This window comes from Sphaerodactylus townsendi, linkage group LG11 (genome assembly GCF_021028975.2).
Source record: "Sphaerodactylus townsendi isolate TG3544 linkage group LG11, MPM_Stown_v2.3, whole genome shotgun sequence".
In the NCBI taxonomy this organism is placed as follows: Eukaryota; Metazoa; Chordata; class Lepidosauria; order Squamata; family Sphaerodactylidae; genus Sphaerodactylus; species Sphaerodactylus townsendi.
Genome location: NC_059435.1, coordinates 23,284,995 through 23,306,483, shown reverse-complemented (window position 1 = coordinate 23,306,483; position 21,489 = coordinate 23,284,995). Strand labels below are relative to the sequence as shown.

At 42.9% G+C, this 21,489-nt stretch overlaps 1 protein-coding gene across 7 annotated transcripts in view; it reads right to left on the bottom strand.

The window, feature by feature from the left end:
• Positions 1 to 21,489, bottom strand: part of LOC125441354 (calcium/calmodulin-dependent 3',5'-cyclic nucleotide phosphodiesterase 1C-like) — a 185,575-nt gene that overhangs the window by 37,246 nt on the left and 126,840 nt on the right. For all 7 annotated transcript variants that reach the window (XR_007245830.1, XR_007245831.1, XM_048511891.1 and 4 more), the window contains 4 exons: positions 16,644 to 16,764; positions 11,204 to 11,285; positions 4,687 to 4,807; positions 3,497 to 3,672 (listed from right to left, as the gene is read on the bottom strand). Coding sequence is in view for 5 of the 7 variants with exons in the window: in XM_048511891.1 (XP_048367848.1) it covers positions 3,497 to 3,672; positions 4,687 to 4,807; positions 11,204 to 11,285; positions 16,644 to 16,764 (500 nt within the window). In the remaining 2 variants the exon portion in view is untranslated. The remainder of the gene's footprint in view (positions 1 to 3,496; positions 3,673 to 4,686; positions 4,808 to 11,203; positions 11,286 to 16,643; positions 16,765 to 21,489) is intronic.

Sequence of the window (21,489 nt, the reverse complement as noted above, 5' to 3'; positions counted from 1 at the left end):
CTACCCCTGCTCTAGACAATCAAGATAAGGTCACCTTAGAAAAATGGCCACTTTGGAAGGTAGGCTTGATGGCATTGAATTCCCCATTGAATTCCCAAAACTCCACCCCTCTTCAGGCAATACTCTCAAAGTCTCCTGGTATTTCCCAACCCAGAGCTGACAACCATAGGCTCATTCCGCATGGGCAAAAAACGGCAGTGTGAAAACGGTGTGAAAATGGTGTAAAAGGGGTTTAAAATGGTGTAAAAGGGTTTATACTGTTTTCAACCATTTTCACATCGCTGTTTTTGGTCCATGTGGAATCAGCCATAGAGAGGTAGGGGACGCAAGTTCCACTCTTTCCAGTGGTGAGCAAAGGAGACGAATACGTGGAACCAGTGCATTCCTGCCTTGGCTCCACCTTGGTTCAATACTCGTGTGCACTTGCAGGGATCAGCTGATTACAAAAGGTCTTTATTATGAGGCAGCAAGCCAATTAAACAATGCTTTCTTATCTCATTTGACCTTCTCAGGCTAGAATGCAGATAAACCAGGAGGGGTCTGAGACAGGATCATGACATAGCCAGAGTGGTTCAAGCAAGACATCAGGAAATGCAGGGGGATTAATGAAATTCACCAATATGAAGAGGAGTTCTAAAGACAGGGACAGTCACAACTGAGTGGTCAGTTATTTTTTATTGCCTCTACTGGTCAAGACTCATAAATATTAGAGCAGGTACAGCAACTTGTGATACTATCCCCACACCAGAAAAACAAAAAACAAAAAAAACCCTATTATGTTTAAAGTGCCTGGTTGTCACATTACAGTCACTGTTACAATCAAAGGTTGCCAGAAAAAGAACTCTGAAAAAGAAGGCTTCGGGTTATCCCAGGACAGGTCAACTATAATACCTGGAAAATGATCTGACTCAGTACCAGGCAGTTTCATGAATTCATGTTCTCTTTGTTTATAGTCCTTTTCCTGGGATCACAATGCTTTGAGACCAATTATCCCAGTATTGACAGCTCTCTGGGGTCTCGGGCAGAGACTTTCGTATCACCTGCTACCCAATCCTTTTAAACAGGAAATACCTGGTCTTGAATCTGGGACCTTTTGCGAGCAAACCAGATGCTCTACCACAGAGCTAGAGACCCCTCTAGAAGCCCTCTAATCAGTTTTGTGAGGTGTGGAATGAATCAACCTGAGGTTACTTTCTGGGGAAATGGAAGTAGAGAGGAGGAAGATGAAAAGTGTGGCAAAGGTTTGCTAAATACTTTGTCAAGACTATGAAATTTCTGTCTTAAGAGAAGTGGCTGCAGCATAGGATAAAATGGGGGGGGGGGGGGGGGAAGAATCTTGAATACTGTGGCCCACAGCCAACAATTCAGCTTGTTATTGCTAAGAGTAAAGCTGAGCTTACATCATCTTTTTTTTTTAGAAACATGTTCTTTGGGGCATATGTTTATTCTGATTCCTAATTTCCATCTATTTAATAGTAATACTGTCAGCAGAAGGAACTGACAGTATTACTAATCTTGCCCACACATGAGGGGATACTTAGCACAAAAACACACACAGTTTTCCAATGATGTTGGCTTAACAGGGAAGAGTTCATATTCCACGAGTAGGCCTGTCACATGAAAACAGCCCCAGTCCTTAATGGCTGCTATAATTTTCACTCCAAGGTTCATCTCTTGGTACTTCCTGACAACAGCCATTAATGGTATAGCAAATATCAATTTTACTTGCAACTGGTAGAGTCTTTACCTTCTAATGGTCTTTAGAGCAGCAGCAGTGTAGGAGGTTAAGAGCTCGTGTATCTAATCTGGAGGAACCGGGTTTGATTCCCAGCTCTGCCGCCTGAGCTGTGGAGGCTTATCTGGGGAATTCAGATTAGTCTGTACACTCCCACACACGCCAGCTGGGTGACCTTGGGCTAGTCACAGCTTCTCGGAGCTCTCTCAGCCCCACCTACCTGACAGGGTATTTGTTGTGAGGGGGGAAGGGCAAGGAGATTGTAAGCCCCTTTGAGTCTCCTGCAGGAGAGAAAGGGGGATATAAATCCAAAACTCTTCTCTTCTTTAGCCCACTTAAAATAACTAGTGAGAGAACCCAAAACCTTTTCTAAGGAATATGTAAATAGAGAGTTGGAGAACTGATGAATTTTGGGGGGAAACCCTCTTAAGGTTACCTCTGTGACTTGTTTAGGGTCAGAGGGAAGGAAGCCAGGTGAGGCCTGGCCTGAGTCTGTGTATTTCTTTGTCCTGACTGTCTCATCCTCTTTCTTGACTCTCTTCTCACTAGCAGCTCACAGTTAGGATTAGGGGTATAGCCATGGCTTAGTGGCAGAGCATCTGCTTAGCATGCAGAAGGCCCCAGGTTCCATCCCCAGCATCTCCAGTTAAAAAGATCATGTAGCAGGTAGAGCTGAAAACCTCCCTTTAAGTCCTGAACAGGTGCTGTCAGTCACAGTAGACAATACTGGCCTTGTTAGACCATATGTAGGGTTGCCAAACTGGCATGAAAGACAACAATCTGGTAAGGTTTCAGGAGTCCAGCATGTTCAGAAGGCATGACTCAGAAGTAATGGCAATGCACTTGGGGACTGAGCTCAACTATAGGGGCAGAAAGAACTCATTGGTGTTTTCAATGCAAGGGATCTTTAGTATATTTAATATATTCAGTTAATATATGAGAGTACATCAATGCAGATCAACATAACCCAATTTAGATTCCAACTGAGTCGTAAACACAAAGATTTGAAAGTAACTCAAGCAGGTGAGCTTAAACATCAAAACATTCTAAAGTGCAATCCTATACAGAATTTCACTCTTCAAAGCCCGTTGATTTCAATCTTGGCTGATAAGGATTCTGCACTGTGATAAGCGAACATGTACAATAGAACACATGGAAATGCATTGCACACCTGTCCCAGGGCTTCTCCAGCAGGGAGGGTCTCCCTTGGCACATATTAACCCCACTATAATGACAGGCATATTATTATTATTATTATTATTATTATTATTATTATTATTATTATTATTATTATTATTATTATTATTATTATTTCGATTTGATAAACCGCCCTACCCCCGAAGGGTTCAGGGCAGTGTACAACAGCAAATAACAAGACAATAAAACAAATCGAATAGCCCCAATTAAAAACAATACAAAACCTTAAAACTATAGCAGCAGTAACCTACCAAAAATGAATAATAATAAAAGGCATCTGGCATCAAACCCCAGTGGACAAACCCTGGGAGGGAGGGGGTAGGCAGATGGCCAAGTATATAGCCAGTGCGCAGGGCAGCAAAAGAGGGGCGGGCTCAACGGCCGCCCCCCCCCAAAAGCCCGGTGGAACAACACAGTTTTGCAGGCCCTGTGGAACTCTCCAAGGTCCCGCAGGGCCCTAATTTTATTTTTTTATTTATTTATTTATTAAACTTTTATACCGCCCCATCCTCTAGGGGCTCTGGGTTAATAATTTTACTAGTTATTAATCAACTCCTTTGTTACCTTTGGTTGCTTGTGCTTTCCACTTTTCCCGGTTTTGCTGTACCACTTCAGTCCAGGTGTTTTTAAAACATTTGAAGTCCACAGTGAGTATGGAACAATTGAGTGAGGCACTTCCTTCCGACCCAGTGCTCTTGACACTTGATCTTTTAACTTCTGAGGAGCTAATGCTGTTCAGACTAGGAGTGAAGAATGTAGGGAGAGTTAATACTTTCTACAACTATATGCATAGCAGAGCAATAAAATGTCTTTTTTCTTCTTTTGCTTGATAAGTTGCACCAGGTGCCGACTCTGAAGAGTTTAGGTGCCTGGCCAAGACCACCCTCTGTACCTGGGCATAAAGGTGATCCCACTTGGCAATACTACCCTATCTTCCCCACACACTATATTTCCTTTTTTTATTTGGTATCTGCTATTGCCATACCAGCACTCTTTTGGTACAGCCCCAGCCCAATTTTTGAAGTGGGATCATATGGGGAGGTATGATTGCAGTAGCATATCTAGTGGTCGTGGGGGTCTCATGCCCTATGGGCCACTTCTGGGGGCACATTTTGTGGTTGTGCCCCCCCCCCAACTTCACCCTGGTAGAGAACTCCCCATTTGGAAGCGCAATTGAAGGCCATCAAGAAAAGTTCACCCCGCCCCCATCTCCACGTGGAAGCTGGGTGTGCCACACCCAATCCCCATGTGGAGATGGGGTCCACAAGGGCTCATTTGAGCTCAGCTAAGGCCAGATTTGGACCCAGCTCCAAGCTGCAGTCTGCAGTTTAGAGCTAGATCCAAGCCTGGCTTTAGCAAAGCTCAGATTGAAGCCAGCTGCTCTCGATCCCTCCAGCTCAGATTGAAGCCAGCTGCTCTCGATCCCTCCATACTGTTGGCTCCACCCCCAAACTCCACCTGACTGGAGGTGGAGCTTGGAGGGGACAGCCAACATTATAAAGCTAGAGGTTCCAGAGCAGCCAGCATCAGAATATAGAAAATTGATGACTATAAAAACTATAAAGCAAAGGCTCTATAGAGCTCCACCTGTATAAAGGCTGTATAAAGGCTGTAATTGTTTTCTATGAAAAAGGAAACTTTGACGTGTGTCCCTTCCCACAGAAATAGAAAGTCCTGTCCATATATGCAAAGAGTACAAAATCTGTTTAACCTGGAAGCTGAGCTCTTCCTCCACAATTCACACGGATACCCACCTGGAACGCCTAAACCCTGTCATGCCAGAATGAGAGGCTTCCTCGATGAGAGGTGTTACAATCTTCTCTGTCATGTCAGTCAATACAGTGAAAGTGGGCTCCACAATGAAATCAATAAAGCCTGAAAAAGAAACACAGTGCAACTAAGTCCAAACGGATTAGCTGTATGTGTACCACCATACTTACTAAGATGGATAACTACATACCTAAGGTAAACGAAGTAATTACTGACCCAAGGGGTGATGTCACATCATGCCATTTACTAGGCAGACTGTTTATGGGGTGGTTTGTTGTTGCTTCCCCCAGTCTTCTACACCCGTGGTGGTGAACCTTTGGCACTCCAGATGTTATGGACTACAATTCCCATCAGCCCCTGCCAGCATGGCCAATTGGCCATGCTGGCGAAGGCTGATAATTTATCTGGTCTCTTCACTATTCTACTATACCCCAGCAAACTGGATACTTATTTTACCAACCTCTGCAGCATATTTTGAAACGTTAGAGAAGATTTACACCCAGGACAGGTATTACCGTGCTGCTGTAAGGTAATTCCTTAAAAATTGCAAATAGCAAGTGCTGCAATTCAGCACAAGACAGATGGGAATGAGTTTGTACTGTGTGGGTTCGGCAGGATCCTGAGCCAAATTCCTAGTACAGCTGGTTATGACCAACTTGGAGGATGAAATCTATGGAATAATAATAATAATCAAACTCTAACCAGACTTATATTGATATGCAAGGAGAAGAGAAAATGAATGTTCCAATTCAAAGTTTTGCCTTTGATTCAGCAACACTAATTGTCAGATGGTCTTTCTCATATGTTTCCATAAATCAAATTTTATGTTTAATTCTTAAATTATATTGATGGTATAGAGAACAAAAATGAGCTCCTAAGGAACAGTATCAAAAGAATGTCTCTAGCATCTATGATGTAGATTTCAGGGCAGTCGCAATGGGCACTAATTTTTTTGTATTACTCACCATTTACAGTCCCAATTACACAAATTGGGTACTACATTACAGAAATGTCTAGAGAAGTACCATTCTCAATAAAAACATTACTAATATCAACTGTAATTATGACTGCACATAATCCACTTATTTCCTTTAGTTTACAGAGCCCAAGTAGGATTCATTACATTTTTTCCTTTTTTGTCAGGAAATGATAGACACAGCAGTAGCACCTCAGCTATCTTTTGTGGAATAAAACTCACACCAGAAGTTCCATTCTGGCCCACATGTTCACATACAGTCTCAAAAGGGGCTCATTGACTTGAATAAGACTTTTATAAGGAGATAGATTCTTGCGTTACTTAACATACTGTGGGTTGGATCCGGTTATATCACATCTTTCTGACATAACAGTACTTCTAAAGTGCGTCTATTCTGCTAAATCTTTCCTCAAGGGAGAAAAACTTGTTCTAATGAAGAGTGACTATTTCGAACGAACAGTCTTTCTCTGTTGGAGGAAGACATGATGTGAAGAGTCACAGGATCCAACTATGTGGAAGAGTGACATAGGATGCAAATCTATGGTCCATTCCTGGAGTTCCACAACATTTTTAGCCCGTAATATTTTATTTCCAGCCTCAAAATGGTTTTTTTGCATGCTGTTCCCTGGTGATTCCTTTTTCTGAAAACCTTTTGAAAATGTTTTCATTTTCTGTGTGATGTCTTTAAGACATTTCTTATACCTCCTGGACGTTCTTATCGGTGCCATTTTCTGAGCTCATATCAGCCCTCACACTATATTTCCATCTGTTTTTTTTTTAATTTGGGGGGGTTGTATCTTTTTCCATTCATATGTGTGCTGTGCAGGCAGCAATTGGAGCCCATGGAAACAATCTGGGTTGCTTTTGCACCTTTGCACGGAAACACTTCTCTCTTTTTTAAAATTCCTGCAACACATGAATAGCTGCACAGAAATGAACCACCACAGCCATGCCGATCGTCCCACAACAAGATCAGTTGCACCTGTGTAGCTGTGCATGTGCAACACACAAAATTAAAAAAGAAAAGAAAAAGGACCTGTATTGATGGCAGGTGGATTCTCTCTGGGGCCGTTTCATACGGCCCCAGGCCTTCCACCGGCAAAAATTCTGCGGGCGTGGGGAGGCTGCGTCGCCGCGCAAGCATGCTGGCGACCTCAGGAGAAGGCGGCGGATGACGAGGCGGCTCCACGTAGCCGCCTCTGCTTCTCCTTTCCCTCACCTTGTCCCGTCGATGCGGCCTGCTGGCCTCGAAGCCCATGCGCTGCCCTCCGACCTCCAGGGGTGGGAGGGACAGTGAGGAGACTTCGAGCCAGCGACAGCCAGCAGTAAATGAAGAAGCAACATCAATTCCCGGCGGTGCTGTTCGCACCGCGCCGCCGGGAAGACGCTGTTCCCTTTAAAGGGTTGTTTTTTAGGGCGGCCTGACACCACCCTGAGGGAGGGGAAGGGCAGCCAGGTTGGCGCTGCTGCATTTCAGCAGCGCCGCCTGTGCGAACGGCGGCCTGGGGGCGGCGTTTTTACCGCCCCCAGGCCGCCGTTTTTGGCCCATGCGGAAACGGCCTGACTTTGGATGGCATGGTGGAAGGGAGGGAAATAAAGTGCCTCCTGCCTGGCTGTTCGTGCGTGATTGGCTTCAATCTGGGATTTTGCAAAGGATTGCTAGTTTAGTGATTTTTGAAAATCCCGAGTTGAGGGAAACAAAACAGGGGAGACTTGGTCCCTCCAACCCAAATGGCTTATATTGCATCCTACACCCATTATATTAGCCCTGGGTGGAATCCACCAGTGTGTAATGGCGTTCTCTATTAGTATGGTTTTTCTCCCAGATGGGAGAAGCCTGTTGTTGAAGCTATCAGAGTCTCCTGTATATTGACAGGATTAAAGGGTGAATTGAAAGCTGAATGGCTAAGCTTATCCCTACCCACTACAACTCAACTCAGCTCCACCTGCAAGATGGAGCTTTTCCGCCAGGCATTTCCCTCTATCCAACCGTCCTGACCTGTCATCATCGCAGGCTTCCCGTGGGGGGAGGGTCTTCGCCATCTGTGGTTGTTTTACTGTTTTATTGTTTTATTATCGAAATTGATTTTTACTGCTATATTGTTGTCTTGTTGTTGGCCACCCTGAGCCCTGTTGGGGAGGGCGGGATATAAATGGAAATATAACATAATAAATAAATAAGATACTACAACCTCAACTAAGACCAAACTGTTCCACAGACCAGCAACACAAAGGCTCTGGCAACTCCAACAGCAAATCTCATTGTTTAAAAAGTCTTTCAGAATAAGCTCATCCATCACTGTTTCCAAAAGGATACAAACCAAAGAAATCATTGTAAACTAAGCCACCATACAAAGCCCAAAGACAATGCGTCCTGAATTTTGTGCCAGAGTTTCTAGAGGGAACTTCACTCGAGTTTTAGTGTTTCATTTCCAAAGCTGATGAGCTTCAGCCTGAAGGAACAGCAGGTCATTCAGCTCTTCAGAATTGAAACAGACACTGTTGTGGATATAAAACGAGTCCTGCTGGATCACAGCAGTGACTCATCTAGTCCACCGCTTGTTGTACACAGTGGCCAATCAGCTGCCCTCATGAGCCAACAAACAAAGCACAGATGCCAAGGCTTTCCTAATTTTGCCTCCCAGCAATGCTTTTCAGAGGTATACTACTTCTAAATGTGGAGGCTCCTTCTAGTCACTATGGGTAGCAGTAATTGAGGAACGGTTTTTACTCAAAGGAATGGCATCAGATAGTTCAAAGTTTGGGGAGTGGCCAAGGTCACCCAGCAGGTTTCAGGTGTAGGAGCAGAGAAACAAATCTAGTTCACCTGATAAGAGTCTACCACTCATGTGTAGGAATCAAACCCAGTTTTCCAGATTAGAGTCCACTGCTCTTAACCACTACACCACCTTGGCTGTTAGCATTGTTGAATTTACCAGGAACACAACATAATGAAAAACTCCTTCAGTGTACACTTTTCAACATTCTTTTTGTTCGCTTTTTAAACAAGATTTCTTGAGGGTTTTTTCCCATGTGTCAGCAATTTAAAGTGTAGCTCCCAAAGGCATTTTTCTATTCAGGGCAGATGGAAATGTTGAACTGAGTTTAATGCAAATCCTTATTTGCAACCCACTTCAAATCATGCTTTCATATTCTGCTTTGCAGCCACAGCTTAGATACTTAAGTGTAACATGTAACCATGGTGCAAGAAAACAAGCCCCATTTAAGTGTGACTTAATCTGTTTGTAGTTTAAAATCTAACAGAGAGCTAAGTTTCTGTCAAACCTATCTAAGCACCATCCATGCAGAACACTGAAATGTACTGCTAGACAAGTTGACATCCAGTGTAAATAGGAGGTGGTGAAGAGAAATGGTGTAGTATAAAGGTTCAACGGTACATCTAGCTCTGAACTGACCTGGATTCAAAGCCCTGAAATGGTATGGGTGACCCTGGCCAGTCACTTTTTCGCAAAACTCTCAGAGTTGTGCAGATAAAATCAGGAGGGGGAGAACTATATACACTGCTCAGAGCTCCTTGAAAAAAAGGATAGGCTAGAAAAGGCAGCAGTAGGATGCAGATAATTTGAGGCAGCTGTAAGAAACTCAAGAGTTTCAGCGGGGATAGGATATTGGGTGCTGTAACAGCATAATGAGCCCCCACATCCAAACCTACTCGCCCTATTTTCTGCTTTGATCACTGTGGAGTCAGTGGCTTCTGTACAGTAACCTTCCACCCTAAACTACTATTGTCCCATTATTCTTTCCCACCTTACCCTAGGGCAGTTCGCTTCGGAGTGGAGTTTCCCTGTGGTTGTTTATGTGGTTGCCTTCAGAGGAAGTGACAGATGTCGGCTCCCGCTGCCAGCCTTGAGGGCTCCCTTCAGTGTGCCCGAGCCACCTACTTTTGTCCAGGGCCAGCACTTTGGAGCAGCTGCTGCTTCCTTCATCCGGAAGAAGCAGAGGACAGTGCAGGGCAACCAGAAGCTGCTGCCACTGCTGCTGCTGGGGTCGGAGGTGCCGGCGATGGCCACAGGATGTTGTTGGAAATGTGGGCGTGCATGTGTGTTTAACAATCAATGCCTTGTTCTTTCAATGCTTCATTTGTATGATATTTTCTTGAATCAATAGAATGCTGGTATTTAAACAAAAAAATCCTGTTTGCTTTCAAACGGGTAGATCTTAGGTGGAGGAGGGGGGAGGAGAGAGAAAACCTGCGATAGTCTCTCACGGTGTTATCTCTTCCGCTTTCCCTCCAGAGCAAGGGGGTAAATTTGAGCTTTCCTTGCTTTTAGAAAAGCGGGGCTTTTGAGACATGCTGTGCCCTGATTGTCTGAGTGGTTAAAAACTGAGTGCAACTTGAAAACAGCCCCGAAGGAAAGGTATATTCACCACGAGGCAGATTACATGTGCATAATAAGTCATTGGTATCCTTTGTAAGAAAATTAATCAACTACTTTTCTCTAGAAAATTGCTACTGTTTAAGAAAACGAACAAGTGTCGAATATTCTTCCGCAATCTTTAGTTTGAGGAGGGGGGGGAACCTTCTAATCTGAGCAGAGCAACGAAGAACACGGTGGCTCTCGATTTAATCACAAAGTCTCTGCGTGAAGACATTAAGTGATTATGGGAACGTGAGATTTACTGAGAGAATGCAGTTATTAACACTGGTTAGATAAAATAAGGTTCTGCAAATCACATCAAATGCTTAATGGCGCATAATGATATAATTCAGCATAGTACTGGTTGAGTGTTTGTAGCACTGGCTGGGATTGCTGTAATTGTCTTTGCTCACAGCGTGATTCACTATTAATTTCACAAATGATTTGTTCAATGAAGGAGAAGGACTTTTCTGATACTTCTGGCCAGATTTAAAAGGGATACATCTTTCTGTGTCCTCGATACAGGGAGATGCTTCAATCCACTTCCTCAGACCAGTACCTTGGTGCCATCTATTATGACTAGCAGCCTTTTAATGGTAGAGGTCAGAAAACCTGGAACCATAACCCCACCAGTCATGGCTGAATCAGTAGCTGCCTGCTGCGAAGTGTAATCTCAACATTTTCCATTTGGAAGGCACAGTTTATGTGCTATTTCTTCATACCAATACAAGGTTTAGTGCATGAGATCTTGGAAAGGGACAATGGGCCACTTAATTATTTAGAAGGTCCGAGGAGATATTTTTGCAGTAACCTCAACATTAAAATAATGAAAACAACCACAGACATAAAAATTATCAGGGTTAAAAAGAAGCCATAAAAACAAGTGAAGAATATGGCAGAGGCATAAAAACAGCATGAGACAATATTCAGCGGCTTAAAATGGTAGCCATAAACAACCCTCAAGTTGGAAACATCTGCAGGCCATCCAATATTAAAAAGATTTATTCTGATAATAATTGTCATTGAACTGTCACATTTACGTTATACCCAAACATAACAGTTGGTTCCATAGAAAACCAGAGCTCCAGTCCTATCCATGAAGACCTCCACACAGGCTGTAAATTTAGTTTTATTGGATATACCTACCTACTTGAGACTGAGGAACCATAGTGGACGTACGATCACACAGAGGGGAAAAAGGAAGCCCTAATTCTGCTTCTTTATCACCCTGTGAAATAAAAAAGAAACAAGCATGTTAGAACAGAGCAATAATGCAGGCTACACTCCTCTGATTTCCTCTAAACTAACATTTCTTACTGTATTTTGACTTGAGTCAACATTACCCTATGATTTCTGCTTGTGGAGCATCCTCTCCATCCTCTACTTTGCTAACTAAGAGTGAGGAAATTCCTGGAGATTTGCTGGGGTGGTGGGGGTGGAGTCTAAGAATGGCAGGATTCGGGGGCAGAAGGGGTTTAATGCCACAGAATCAGTGGTGGGATTCAGCCTATTCGCACCTATTTGGTAGAACCGGTAGCTAATTTGTTGTCTAGCTCAGAGAATGGTTGTAATCCCACCACTGAGTCCTTACAGAACCTGTTGTTAAATTATCTGAATCCTACCACTGCACAGAATCCACCCTCCGAAGCAGCCATTTTTACCAGGAGAACTGCTATCTGTCATCTGGAGACCAGTTGTAATTCTAGGAGATCATTGGGCCCGCTTGGAGGTTGGCAACTTTACCTTCCTCTCATAGCAGACTGAAATGTCCTCCAATTCTATTCCTGGAGAAGAGAGGGTTCTCTGGAAGAGGATTTCAGGGCACATTTAAGGCTGCTGGTGTGTGTGTGAGAAAGTCATGCACTGTCGGTAGAAATCCTTACACCCACTAGAAAACTTCTGAGGAGTCTAAGCCATTGTCTACAATTTTCTAAGATGTCTCATGTGGGTTTATAATCCAGAGAACTACTTTAGACATGCCTTGTATGATTTGTTGTTGTTTTCTTTAGAGCATCAGATTTCATCACAACTAAGACCAGCTCTTCTTGAGGCAATGGCCTGAACTTAATCACAATTGAAAAACTTCAGGGAATTTAAATTTCCTTAAGAAGTTTTCATTAATTACAGGTTCCTACCATGTTGTCCACTGACCTCCAGGAACAAACAGGCGGGGGTGGGGTGGGGGAACTCAGTGGTCTGCTGTAGTTTTGACTGGTGGACAAACTTTTAATTGTAATAGCACCTCTCTGTTTGAGAGGTTGAAACCTTATGTGTATGTTAAGGGGATAAGTGCTTTTGCTCTGCTCCAACTCAATATAGATTGAGACAGAATTACCAATTTACCAAGCCAAAGGGGCAAATGAAGAGTGTGACTGGATATGTCTACAATACAGAAACAAAACAAGACATAAGGAATCTATTGAAAACTAGTCCTTGGTGTATGCAAGTTGCCAACTGCTTGGATGAAAAATGTCCTGCACCTTTGGTAGGGATTAAATGAGATATTATTTACCAGGTGATGTTACTTATGCCATAAAAAGATTCAACTGCCTAAGTCCACACATTAAGCCTCTGATAAAGGGACAATTCAATTTTTCTCCAAGCAGTTGCAAATTTTTGTTAGCATTTAAAGTACTAATTTTTATGGGATTTCTCTAGTTTTAGTCCAAATTATCTGGAACAGAGCACTTACACACTTCTGGAATACTCATGCACACATATATGCAAAAAAACGGAAAGAGACCATTTCTGCACAGCACAAATAAAACATCTTGTAGATGTTTTAAAAATAACTGTTTTGGCTTTTTTGTCATAGCGCTGACAAAAATGCACTGCCAGGGAAAATTGTTCTTTTGCCTGCCTGCCTGCCTGCCTGCCTGCCTGCCTGCCTGCCTGCCTGCCTGCCTGCCTGCCTGCCTGCCTGCCTGCCTGCCTGCCTGCCTGCCTGCCTGCCTGCCTGCCTGCCTGCCTGCCTGCCTTCTGGCCCCCCTCCACACCAGCTCTCACTTCCGTTTTTGCTGCAGTTTGCACCTGCCATTTTCGCCTGTATGTGATTCATGCTGCCTGCTACTGGGTGAAGGTTTCTGTTGGAGGTTTCCCCTGTTTGCAGTTCATCTGCCCATCACTCCCATGTAAAAATTCATGAATAAAGTTCGTTTTGACTGCCAATTTGGCGCATGAGTCATTTTTCCTTTTTTTTTTGTATTGAGGGAGGTGGCTGAAGCTATAACTACTTGAAATATGCACGTATTGAAGATTCTTGAATTGTGTCGTCTTAGCTACAAAGACACCTCCCTCAAAACAAAAACAAAAAAAGGAAATGGAGAGTGAATAAGCTACAAGCACAGGAAACCTCCAAGGGAAACCTTCACCAAATGGCAAGCGGCACAGAGAATCACAAGCAGGAGAAAATGGTGTGTGCAAGCTGTGGCAGAAATGAAAGGAAGAGCTTTAAAATTATGTGGGAGACATAAAACGTTTCCTGTTTGCACAAGCAAGCAGGAGCCATCTTCAACCCACTTTGAAGGGAAAAGATGGCCAGTTTAGTATTTTCACAAAACCCCGGGTTGAACAGAAATAAAGTGTCCTGAAGATATCTTGAGAGAAAAGCTGTGTGAACTTCCTCCCCAAAACACTTCTTTTAATGTCCTCAGAACATTCTTTTATTTGTGCTGTGCAGAAATGGTCAGAGAGAGAGAGAGAGAGAGACTTTCCACCTTATGCAACAACAACAACAGAAAATACCCAACTAATAAAATGAGTGGTGACTTTCGATTATTTTTTTTTTGAACACAGGAGTGTGAGTTTCTTATAATGCCTGACTCTTGGGATACCAGAAATATACACCTAGATTATTTTAAAGATTTTTCCCTGTGATATTCATGAATACTAGTGAAAACAGAAGGAAAATAAAAACACCCTGACATGTGTTCACACTGCTCACAGAATTTCCCATAGACCAGGTTTCAATATGATCCAATATTTGATGGGGAAATGTACCCTAATGATATCCTGCAATTGTCCGGCAAATAACCACTGAGAAACATGTCCAATTTATGGGAAATATTCACTTCGAAGATACAGAAAGCTGAAATTATCCCTACTGCAAAGGAAAAAATCGAAAAGGCCACGGAATCCTTTAAAACTGTAGGAGAATCACAGCAACAGTACTCTTAAAACATGCAAAAGGGGTAATATGCCCACTTCAGTACCTCCTGTGAAACACTATGTGTAGATATTATGAAACTTCTTGTAAGTGAACGTTATCAATTGCAGATCTCTGTTTAACGACTGCATACCAGCAATTTCATGGTCTAACAATACAAATGTCACTCTGATTGCTTGTTTTTCATATGACTGGCTGAAGTTTAGCTCTGTAGCATGAAATGATGTTTAGCCTGAAGTGTGTGTATGGAGTGGGGGTGGGGGTGGGGGTGGGGGTGGGGGGTGGAAGGAATGGAGAGAGATTGCAAAAGAATCTCAGGGGTCTACTCCCTGATAGGAACCATCTAAAATGAAAATGGCAGATGGCTGGAAACATCTATCTAATAAAATAATGCATTAACATTTGTAATTAAAGAGCTGCTGCTTACTCAGCTGAAGCTCCCTACAGACCAGGGGTCTTGTTCTAAATAAATCAATACCAGCATCAAGTGGGAGGGATGCCATGGGCTTCATGGGATTACACCTAGGCAAAGCCTTTATCTCTCTCTCTCTCTCTCTCTCTCTCTCTCTCTCTCTCTCTCTCTCTCACACACACACACACACACACACACACACACACACACACACACACACACACAAAAAGAACCAACTCACCACCTACATCTCAACTGATAAACAGTCAGGCCATATACAAATTATCAAACATATAGTTCTTCATAATTAAATGAATATTTTTCTCAAGACAGATGTTGTCTTATGATAGGTCCCAAATAATATAGGTGGACATAAAAATTGTATCTTGTTCAGTGATGCTTGGAAGGTCAGTAGAAGACGGCTTGTTTATCCAAGGCAAGTTCTGGAGATTGTTATCAAAAGGTAAACAGTCTCATCTTCATAATTAGACATCCCTTTGTGTTTCTGTAGTGGTTAAGAGCAGTGGACTCTAATCTGGGGAACTAGGCTTGATTCCCCAGTCCTCCACATGAATGGTGGATGCTTATCTGGTGAACTGGATTTGTTTCCCCGCTCCTCTACATGAAGCCTGTTGGGAAACTTTGGCCTAATCACAGGCCTCTGCTTTCAGCTCCACCTACCTCACAAGGTGTTTGTTGTGGGGTGAGGAAGGGAAAAGGAATTTGTGAGCCCCTTTGAGTCTCCTTACAGGAGAGAAAGGCAGGGTATAAATCCAAACTCTTCTTCTCTTGCTGACTAACTTGGGTCACCACACTTAGAGATGAGTGAACCAGCGATGGCCAGTTCTCAGAGGGTAGCCTCCTGCATTAATCACTTTAATGTGCTCTGTATGGGAGCGCTTGGGAAAATGTTCTGGAAGCTGCAGCTAGAACAGAATGGGACAGACCATCTACAGGTTGAGGTTGGTTCCAAGGAAAATACTAAACCCAAGTTGGCCTGTTGACCCTGTTCAAAGTTAACAGTGATCTTTACAGCCTTTGAGGTACTCGTTCAGTCACACAAGCCTCCCTACTCTTTAAAAGGTGCCAGACAGGCTTTGCTCTGTGTTTCTTCTTCATCTAAAACACAGGTGTCAAACTCGCAGCCCTCCAGATGTTATGGACTACAGTTCCCATCATCCCCTGCCAGCATGATGGGAACTGTAGTCCATAATATCTCGAGGGCCACGAGTGACACCTATGATCTAAAGTAAAGGCTTGTTTTCTCTGTGAAATCTCCACAGGGCTTAAAATGTGATGCTGGGAATAAATCAGTCATTAGAAAGATGTTACATTCACTAGACTAGGTAAATGCATAATCTTTTAAATCATTCCCGGTAGTCATTAGGAAAGTGCTACTATTTTTCTTTGTTCTACTGGCCTGTCATCTGATTTATCATGGAGATGGTTTCCTGAGGGAAATGGAGCTCGTTTCAGTCGTACCTTGGTCTGCAGTAGAAGAGCTAGATTCAAATCCCATATCACCTTAGAGTACAACAAGATTTTGGAAGTATAAGGTTATGCAAGTCAAAGGGGCCTCTGTACCTGAAAAAGGGACCTTTGACTCTTTAAATTTTATACCTCAACATTCTTTCTGGCCTCTAAGGTGTACTGGATTCAAATAATGAAGATAATGGTTAGTGATGAGGAAAGTTAGGTAGAACTACTTTGGAGAATTTCAAATATTTCACACATTCTCCATACCAATGAAGGCAGTACAACTGTACATAAAGTACTACAATATAATGAGTATTTCAGATGCTACCATGCCTAACAGTAAAGTGTTGTTCTAACACGTTTTTTGAAAGATTCCATACATGTTTATTTCACTTTTCCTAGCATTTGCTGCCTTTCTGCCAACTCAGAAAGGAGTAACACTGTAGGCAATTGTCCTTCCACCTACTTTTTGAAACCGCTTTATCATCCTGTCCACAAAAGTGCAAAGCCGTTTGTCAAGCTGTCCTGCTCACCTGTCTGAAGAACTCCTCTAGCAATGACATGGTCCAGCGATGATGGAGATCCCATGCCTTGGCGGGATGACTGATATCGGCCGTATGCAACATCAGTGATAAGGCTTTTGGTTTGTCAATTCTGTAGGGCCAAACAACGGAACAAATTTAGTTGTCTGTACCATCATTCCTGATTGGAAAGGTGATGGGAGTCATTCCATGGTGTTAAATGAGCAATGGGGAGTGGAACTAGAGTTCGTACTGTTTGCTTTGCTAGATTTTGTGTAGATGCACAAATGAGTTTGGGTGTAATAATCTCGGTCTGTGCTGCTCCTGGTATTTTGCTAAGGGATATCATGGATTGGATCCGACCAATTGAGCTGGTGGTGATAAAAGAAAGAAGGAGAGGGCCACCAAGAGAACTATGGGACCTGCCTGTATGAAAGTAATGTGAAGTGGGGGCTGCAGTAGGGAGGGGAATTGGGAAAGACTGAGTGAAAAAGCCAGTTGGATCCAGGGGCACACCTGCCAGAGGGACATGGGGTGTCGAATGTCCCTAGGCAGCACCCATCTGATTATGTGGAGGGGTGCAAAAAATTGTCCCCACACACTGAAGCCGGCAGGTGGTGGCAAGCCGTGGTCTGGGCTGGGAACCTGCCGCAAGCCCACTGGCAGTGGTGGGATTCAGCAGGTTCGCACCACTTTGGTAGAACCGGTTGTTAAAATGGTGCTTGTAAACAACCAGTTGTTAAATTATTTGAATTCCCACCACCGGAACCGGTTGTTAAATTATTTTAATCCCACCATTGCCCGCTGGGCACCCCTCAGCCCAGACCCACCAGAGGAAGAGGCCAAGGGAAGGGAGGAGACTATAAGTGGGGCCTGGGGGCGCAAAAATAAGGCCTTGCCCCAGGCGCCATTTTCTCCTGGTACGCCTCTGGTTGGATCTGATCATGCATTTATATCTACACAAATAGCAACAGTGATTTGATCCTCTTCATGCATCAGTGTTCCTTAGGATTGGGAGGGGGGCTCCTATTCAGCTACAACCTATCTTGGGTCCCCCACAGCAAACAAGCAGAGAACAAAGCTAAGGTGAACGCTGCAGCGATTCTCCGATTTTTCTATTCTAAAGGACACCAATTTGTCCCCGCTGCACTGAAAATCTTCAATGCAAAGATAATCCCTCAGCTATTATACGGAGCCCCAATATGGATTACCCAAATTAAATCACCTTTTGAGTCAGTACAGGCATACTTTTTGCGAAGAATTTTAGGGTCACCAAGGTGTGTCCCTTATGACACCCTACGTAGAGAAACTGGACAAAATAGCATGGAATTGATGGCATGGACAAGAACATTTAAGTACTGGACCCAAATTCATTTTGAGCCCAAACCCAATAGCTTTATACATCAACTCTTATCAGAATCTGCTTCTGTGAAATAGTTGGCTGACATAGATAAGAAACTTAACAACATGGGCTTGACAGCTGACCAGTTCCAAACTATGTCTGCCATCAGAATTCAAAATGAAATTAAATCTGTTTTAGTCGAAAAAGAGAAACTGGAAATGGTGCAGGAGGGGGGGGGGAAGCTGTTCTCCACAGGCCTTGGGAATTGTCCGATCAGACCATTGTGCCAACTATTTGTACATATTGTGCAACCCCAAACAACGCAGGAAGCATTACACTTTGGCTACGTTTTAACGCTCTGCCTAGCAGCTATGACTCTTGGCTTGGTAGTACAATAACACTCCATACGATAACAGGTTATGCCAATGTAATATGGCCGTTGTTGAGACTGTTCAACATGTACTATTGGAATGTCCAATGTACGAGTCGTTACGCTCTATATACATCTGTCCATTGATAGAGAGCTCAAACGATGTTAGGCTACCATCTGTTATGAATTTTCTACTCAACGGTTCCTGTGATCTTGTTTGTGAGAATGTTGCAAGTTTTTTGAGGAACTACTTGGTCAGGCGCAATCATTGCCTACATAGTAGTAACGGCTAAATTATTTTATGTGTGCGTGAATGTTGTGAATGTTCAACGCTGTTTTAATGTATTTTAATATTTTAATGTCTCAGTTAGTAGATAAATGCCCCTTTTTACTAACTCTGTAATTTATAATGCCATAAAGGCTGTGGATTAAAAAAAAAAGGATTGGGAGGAACTGGGTTGGGAGGAACACATACTTACAAATATTTCATATAAATAAATAAAATAGGGCATATATACATAGTGGATTTAAGTCACTTTCAAACCACGTAATGGTTTCTGCAGAGAAACTTGGAGAATTATAGTTTGCAATGCTTAGTTCAGATATCATTGTGGATGGGTTTTGTGATCATTCACTGGCAGAAGATGTAGTGATGGCCACAGGATGCAGGCAGGCACAGACAGCTTTAAAGGGGGATTAGGCAGGTTCAAGGAGAACAGGGTGAGCTACTCATTGTGGTTGTGAGGGGGGCAAGTTGGTCCAAGTAAACCTCTGAAAACCAATGCCAGGAGGAAGCATTAGGAAAATGCCTCAGCCTCTATGCCCCGTTGTTGGACTTCCAGAAGTCCATTGGTTGGCCAATGTGTAAGGTAGGGTGCTGGACTAGATAGATCAAAGGTCTGATCCAGCAGGGATCTTCTTATATACTTATTACATGCTTCAGATCCTCTCTTGCTTCCCTTATAAACTATTATTTATTGTGATGTCTGAATTGGCCAAACTATGTAACTGCAAATCAGCAATGGACTGGAACTGAAACCAGCTTCACAATCATGGTTTACGGTGACTATATCTTGCCTGTCAGATGTCAAAGCAATCGATAGTTATTGTACATTGGGAAGCTAGAAAGGAGAAGGAAATAAACAAATCCTGCTTTTCTTAATATTTGGACTGGGTGTGCTATAGAAAAAATTAACACATCCCTTTGCTACATTTTTCTGGGTACTTTTGAAGGGAAATCAATCCAGACCAGCAATATAAGCAAGCATTACCTGACTTACTTTTACAGCTAAAAAATCAAGAAGATCCTGATATACAGAGTCAGGATTTCATTAGACAAATTGCCACCAGCACCTTGGTCTCAGCTGACATTTGACTGCAACCAGGCTCTTAACAATGGTGTTGACATGTCAGCTTTGACTCTTAGCTTTGTGCTTTGATCTTGTATTTACCTCCTTGAGTATGTTCTCTATAATAACACTGGCTACTTTCTAGCATGACCTTCATTCACATCCCAGTTGTGAACTTCAGTATTGCTTTACTCATTTAATTTCTATCCAATCTTCCTTCTACCACAGAATGCAATAACTTTATTGTGTTTCTTCCCTCTGTGAAGGACAAAATGTTCTACTCTGAGGTGGATGACTGAAAAAATGGTTGGCCATAAAAAGGATTCATGCTGTGTGATTTTCAGTGAACATGAACATGATTTTCGGTGTGATGGTGATAGAGGCGGGAGGGACAGCAGGTCCAATGTGCAAATGCTCATACAACTTCAGCTAAGGGAATATGTGAAATCACTATTCGAATGAGAAACAGAAAATCAGAATGAGCAAGAGTATTTATGGTTCCTCCTGTTTCCCCTATATCTGAATCTGATCTGAGAATAAAAAAAAGAGTTTTTAAAGAGAAGAAGGTTTTGGATTTATGCCCCACCTTCCTCTTCTGTAAAGAGACTCGAGGTGGCTTACAAGCTCCTTTCCCTTCTTCATCCCACAACAGACACCTTGTAAGATAGGTCGGGCTTAGAGTTCTTCAGAACTGTGACTAGCCCAAGGTTACCCAGCAGGAATGTAGGAGTGTGGAAACACATCTGGTTCACCAGATAAGCCTCTGCCACTCAGGTGGAGGAGTGGGGATCAAACCCGGTTCTCCAGATTAGAATCCACCTGCTCTTAACCACTACACGACCCTGGCTCTCATTTTAGGAGACAAAAATGGAGACAAACACCAAGTATAGTGATTTAAACCAGATCTCTCTCTAAAATGCTGTGGTAATTGTGGAAAATGAATCTTATTGGGGGGAGGGGAAGTAGGAATAAGTGGAAGTGGAATAAGATCAGAGAAGTAAACACATCTTCAGAGTCTCATTTAGCAACTTGGGATCTGGGCCAAGATGGTTGAATTCCAGAACAGAACAAAGAGCCAGTGCAGCCCATTCTGCCAAGTTATTATGTGCATCATGGCTGGTACAGAAACAGTAGGCAGAGAAGACAAGTAGCTTCAAATGAATCTGAGAATTATAGAGTTGGAAGAGACCACAAGGGCCATCAAGTCCAATCCCCTGCCATGCCAGAACAGACAATCAAACCACTCCTGACAGATGGCCATCCAGCCTCTGTTTAACAACCTCCAAAGAAGGAGTCTCCACTACACTTCAAGGAAGTGTATTCCACTGTTGAACAGCCCTGACAGGAAGTTCCTCCTAATGTTTAGATGAAATCTCTTTTCCAGCACCTTGAATCCATTACTCCTTGTTCTAGTATCTGGAGCAGCAGAAAACAAGCTTGCTCCTTCTTCAACACGACATCCCTCCAAATATTTAAACATGGCTATCATGTCACCCCTTAACATTCTTTTTGCCAAACTAAACGTACCCAGCTCCCCAAGTCTCTCTTCATAGAGCATGGATTTGCAGTAATAAGCTCAGTATTGCTTGCCAATTATGCAAACATGTCATTTTTCCATTAAAATTTTTTTTCTGTGGGGTATCTTCAAAGCTTCGTAGACACAATATGAGAATCAGCAAGACTGCACAGATTTCAAGTCTCCACAACTTTAAAGATACAATGATATTTTTTTAAAAAAGAAAAAAACATTTTCACCTGAAACACTTTATTTTTCCATGCTATGCAGACAAAAAAAAC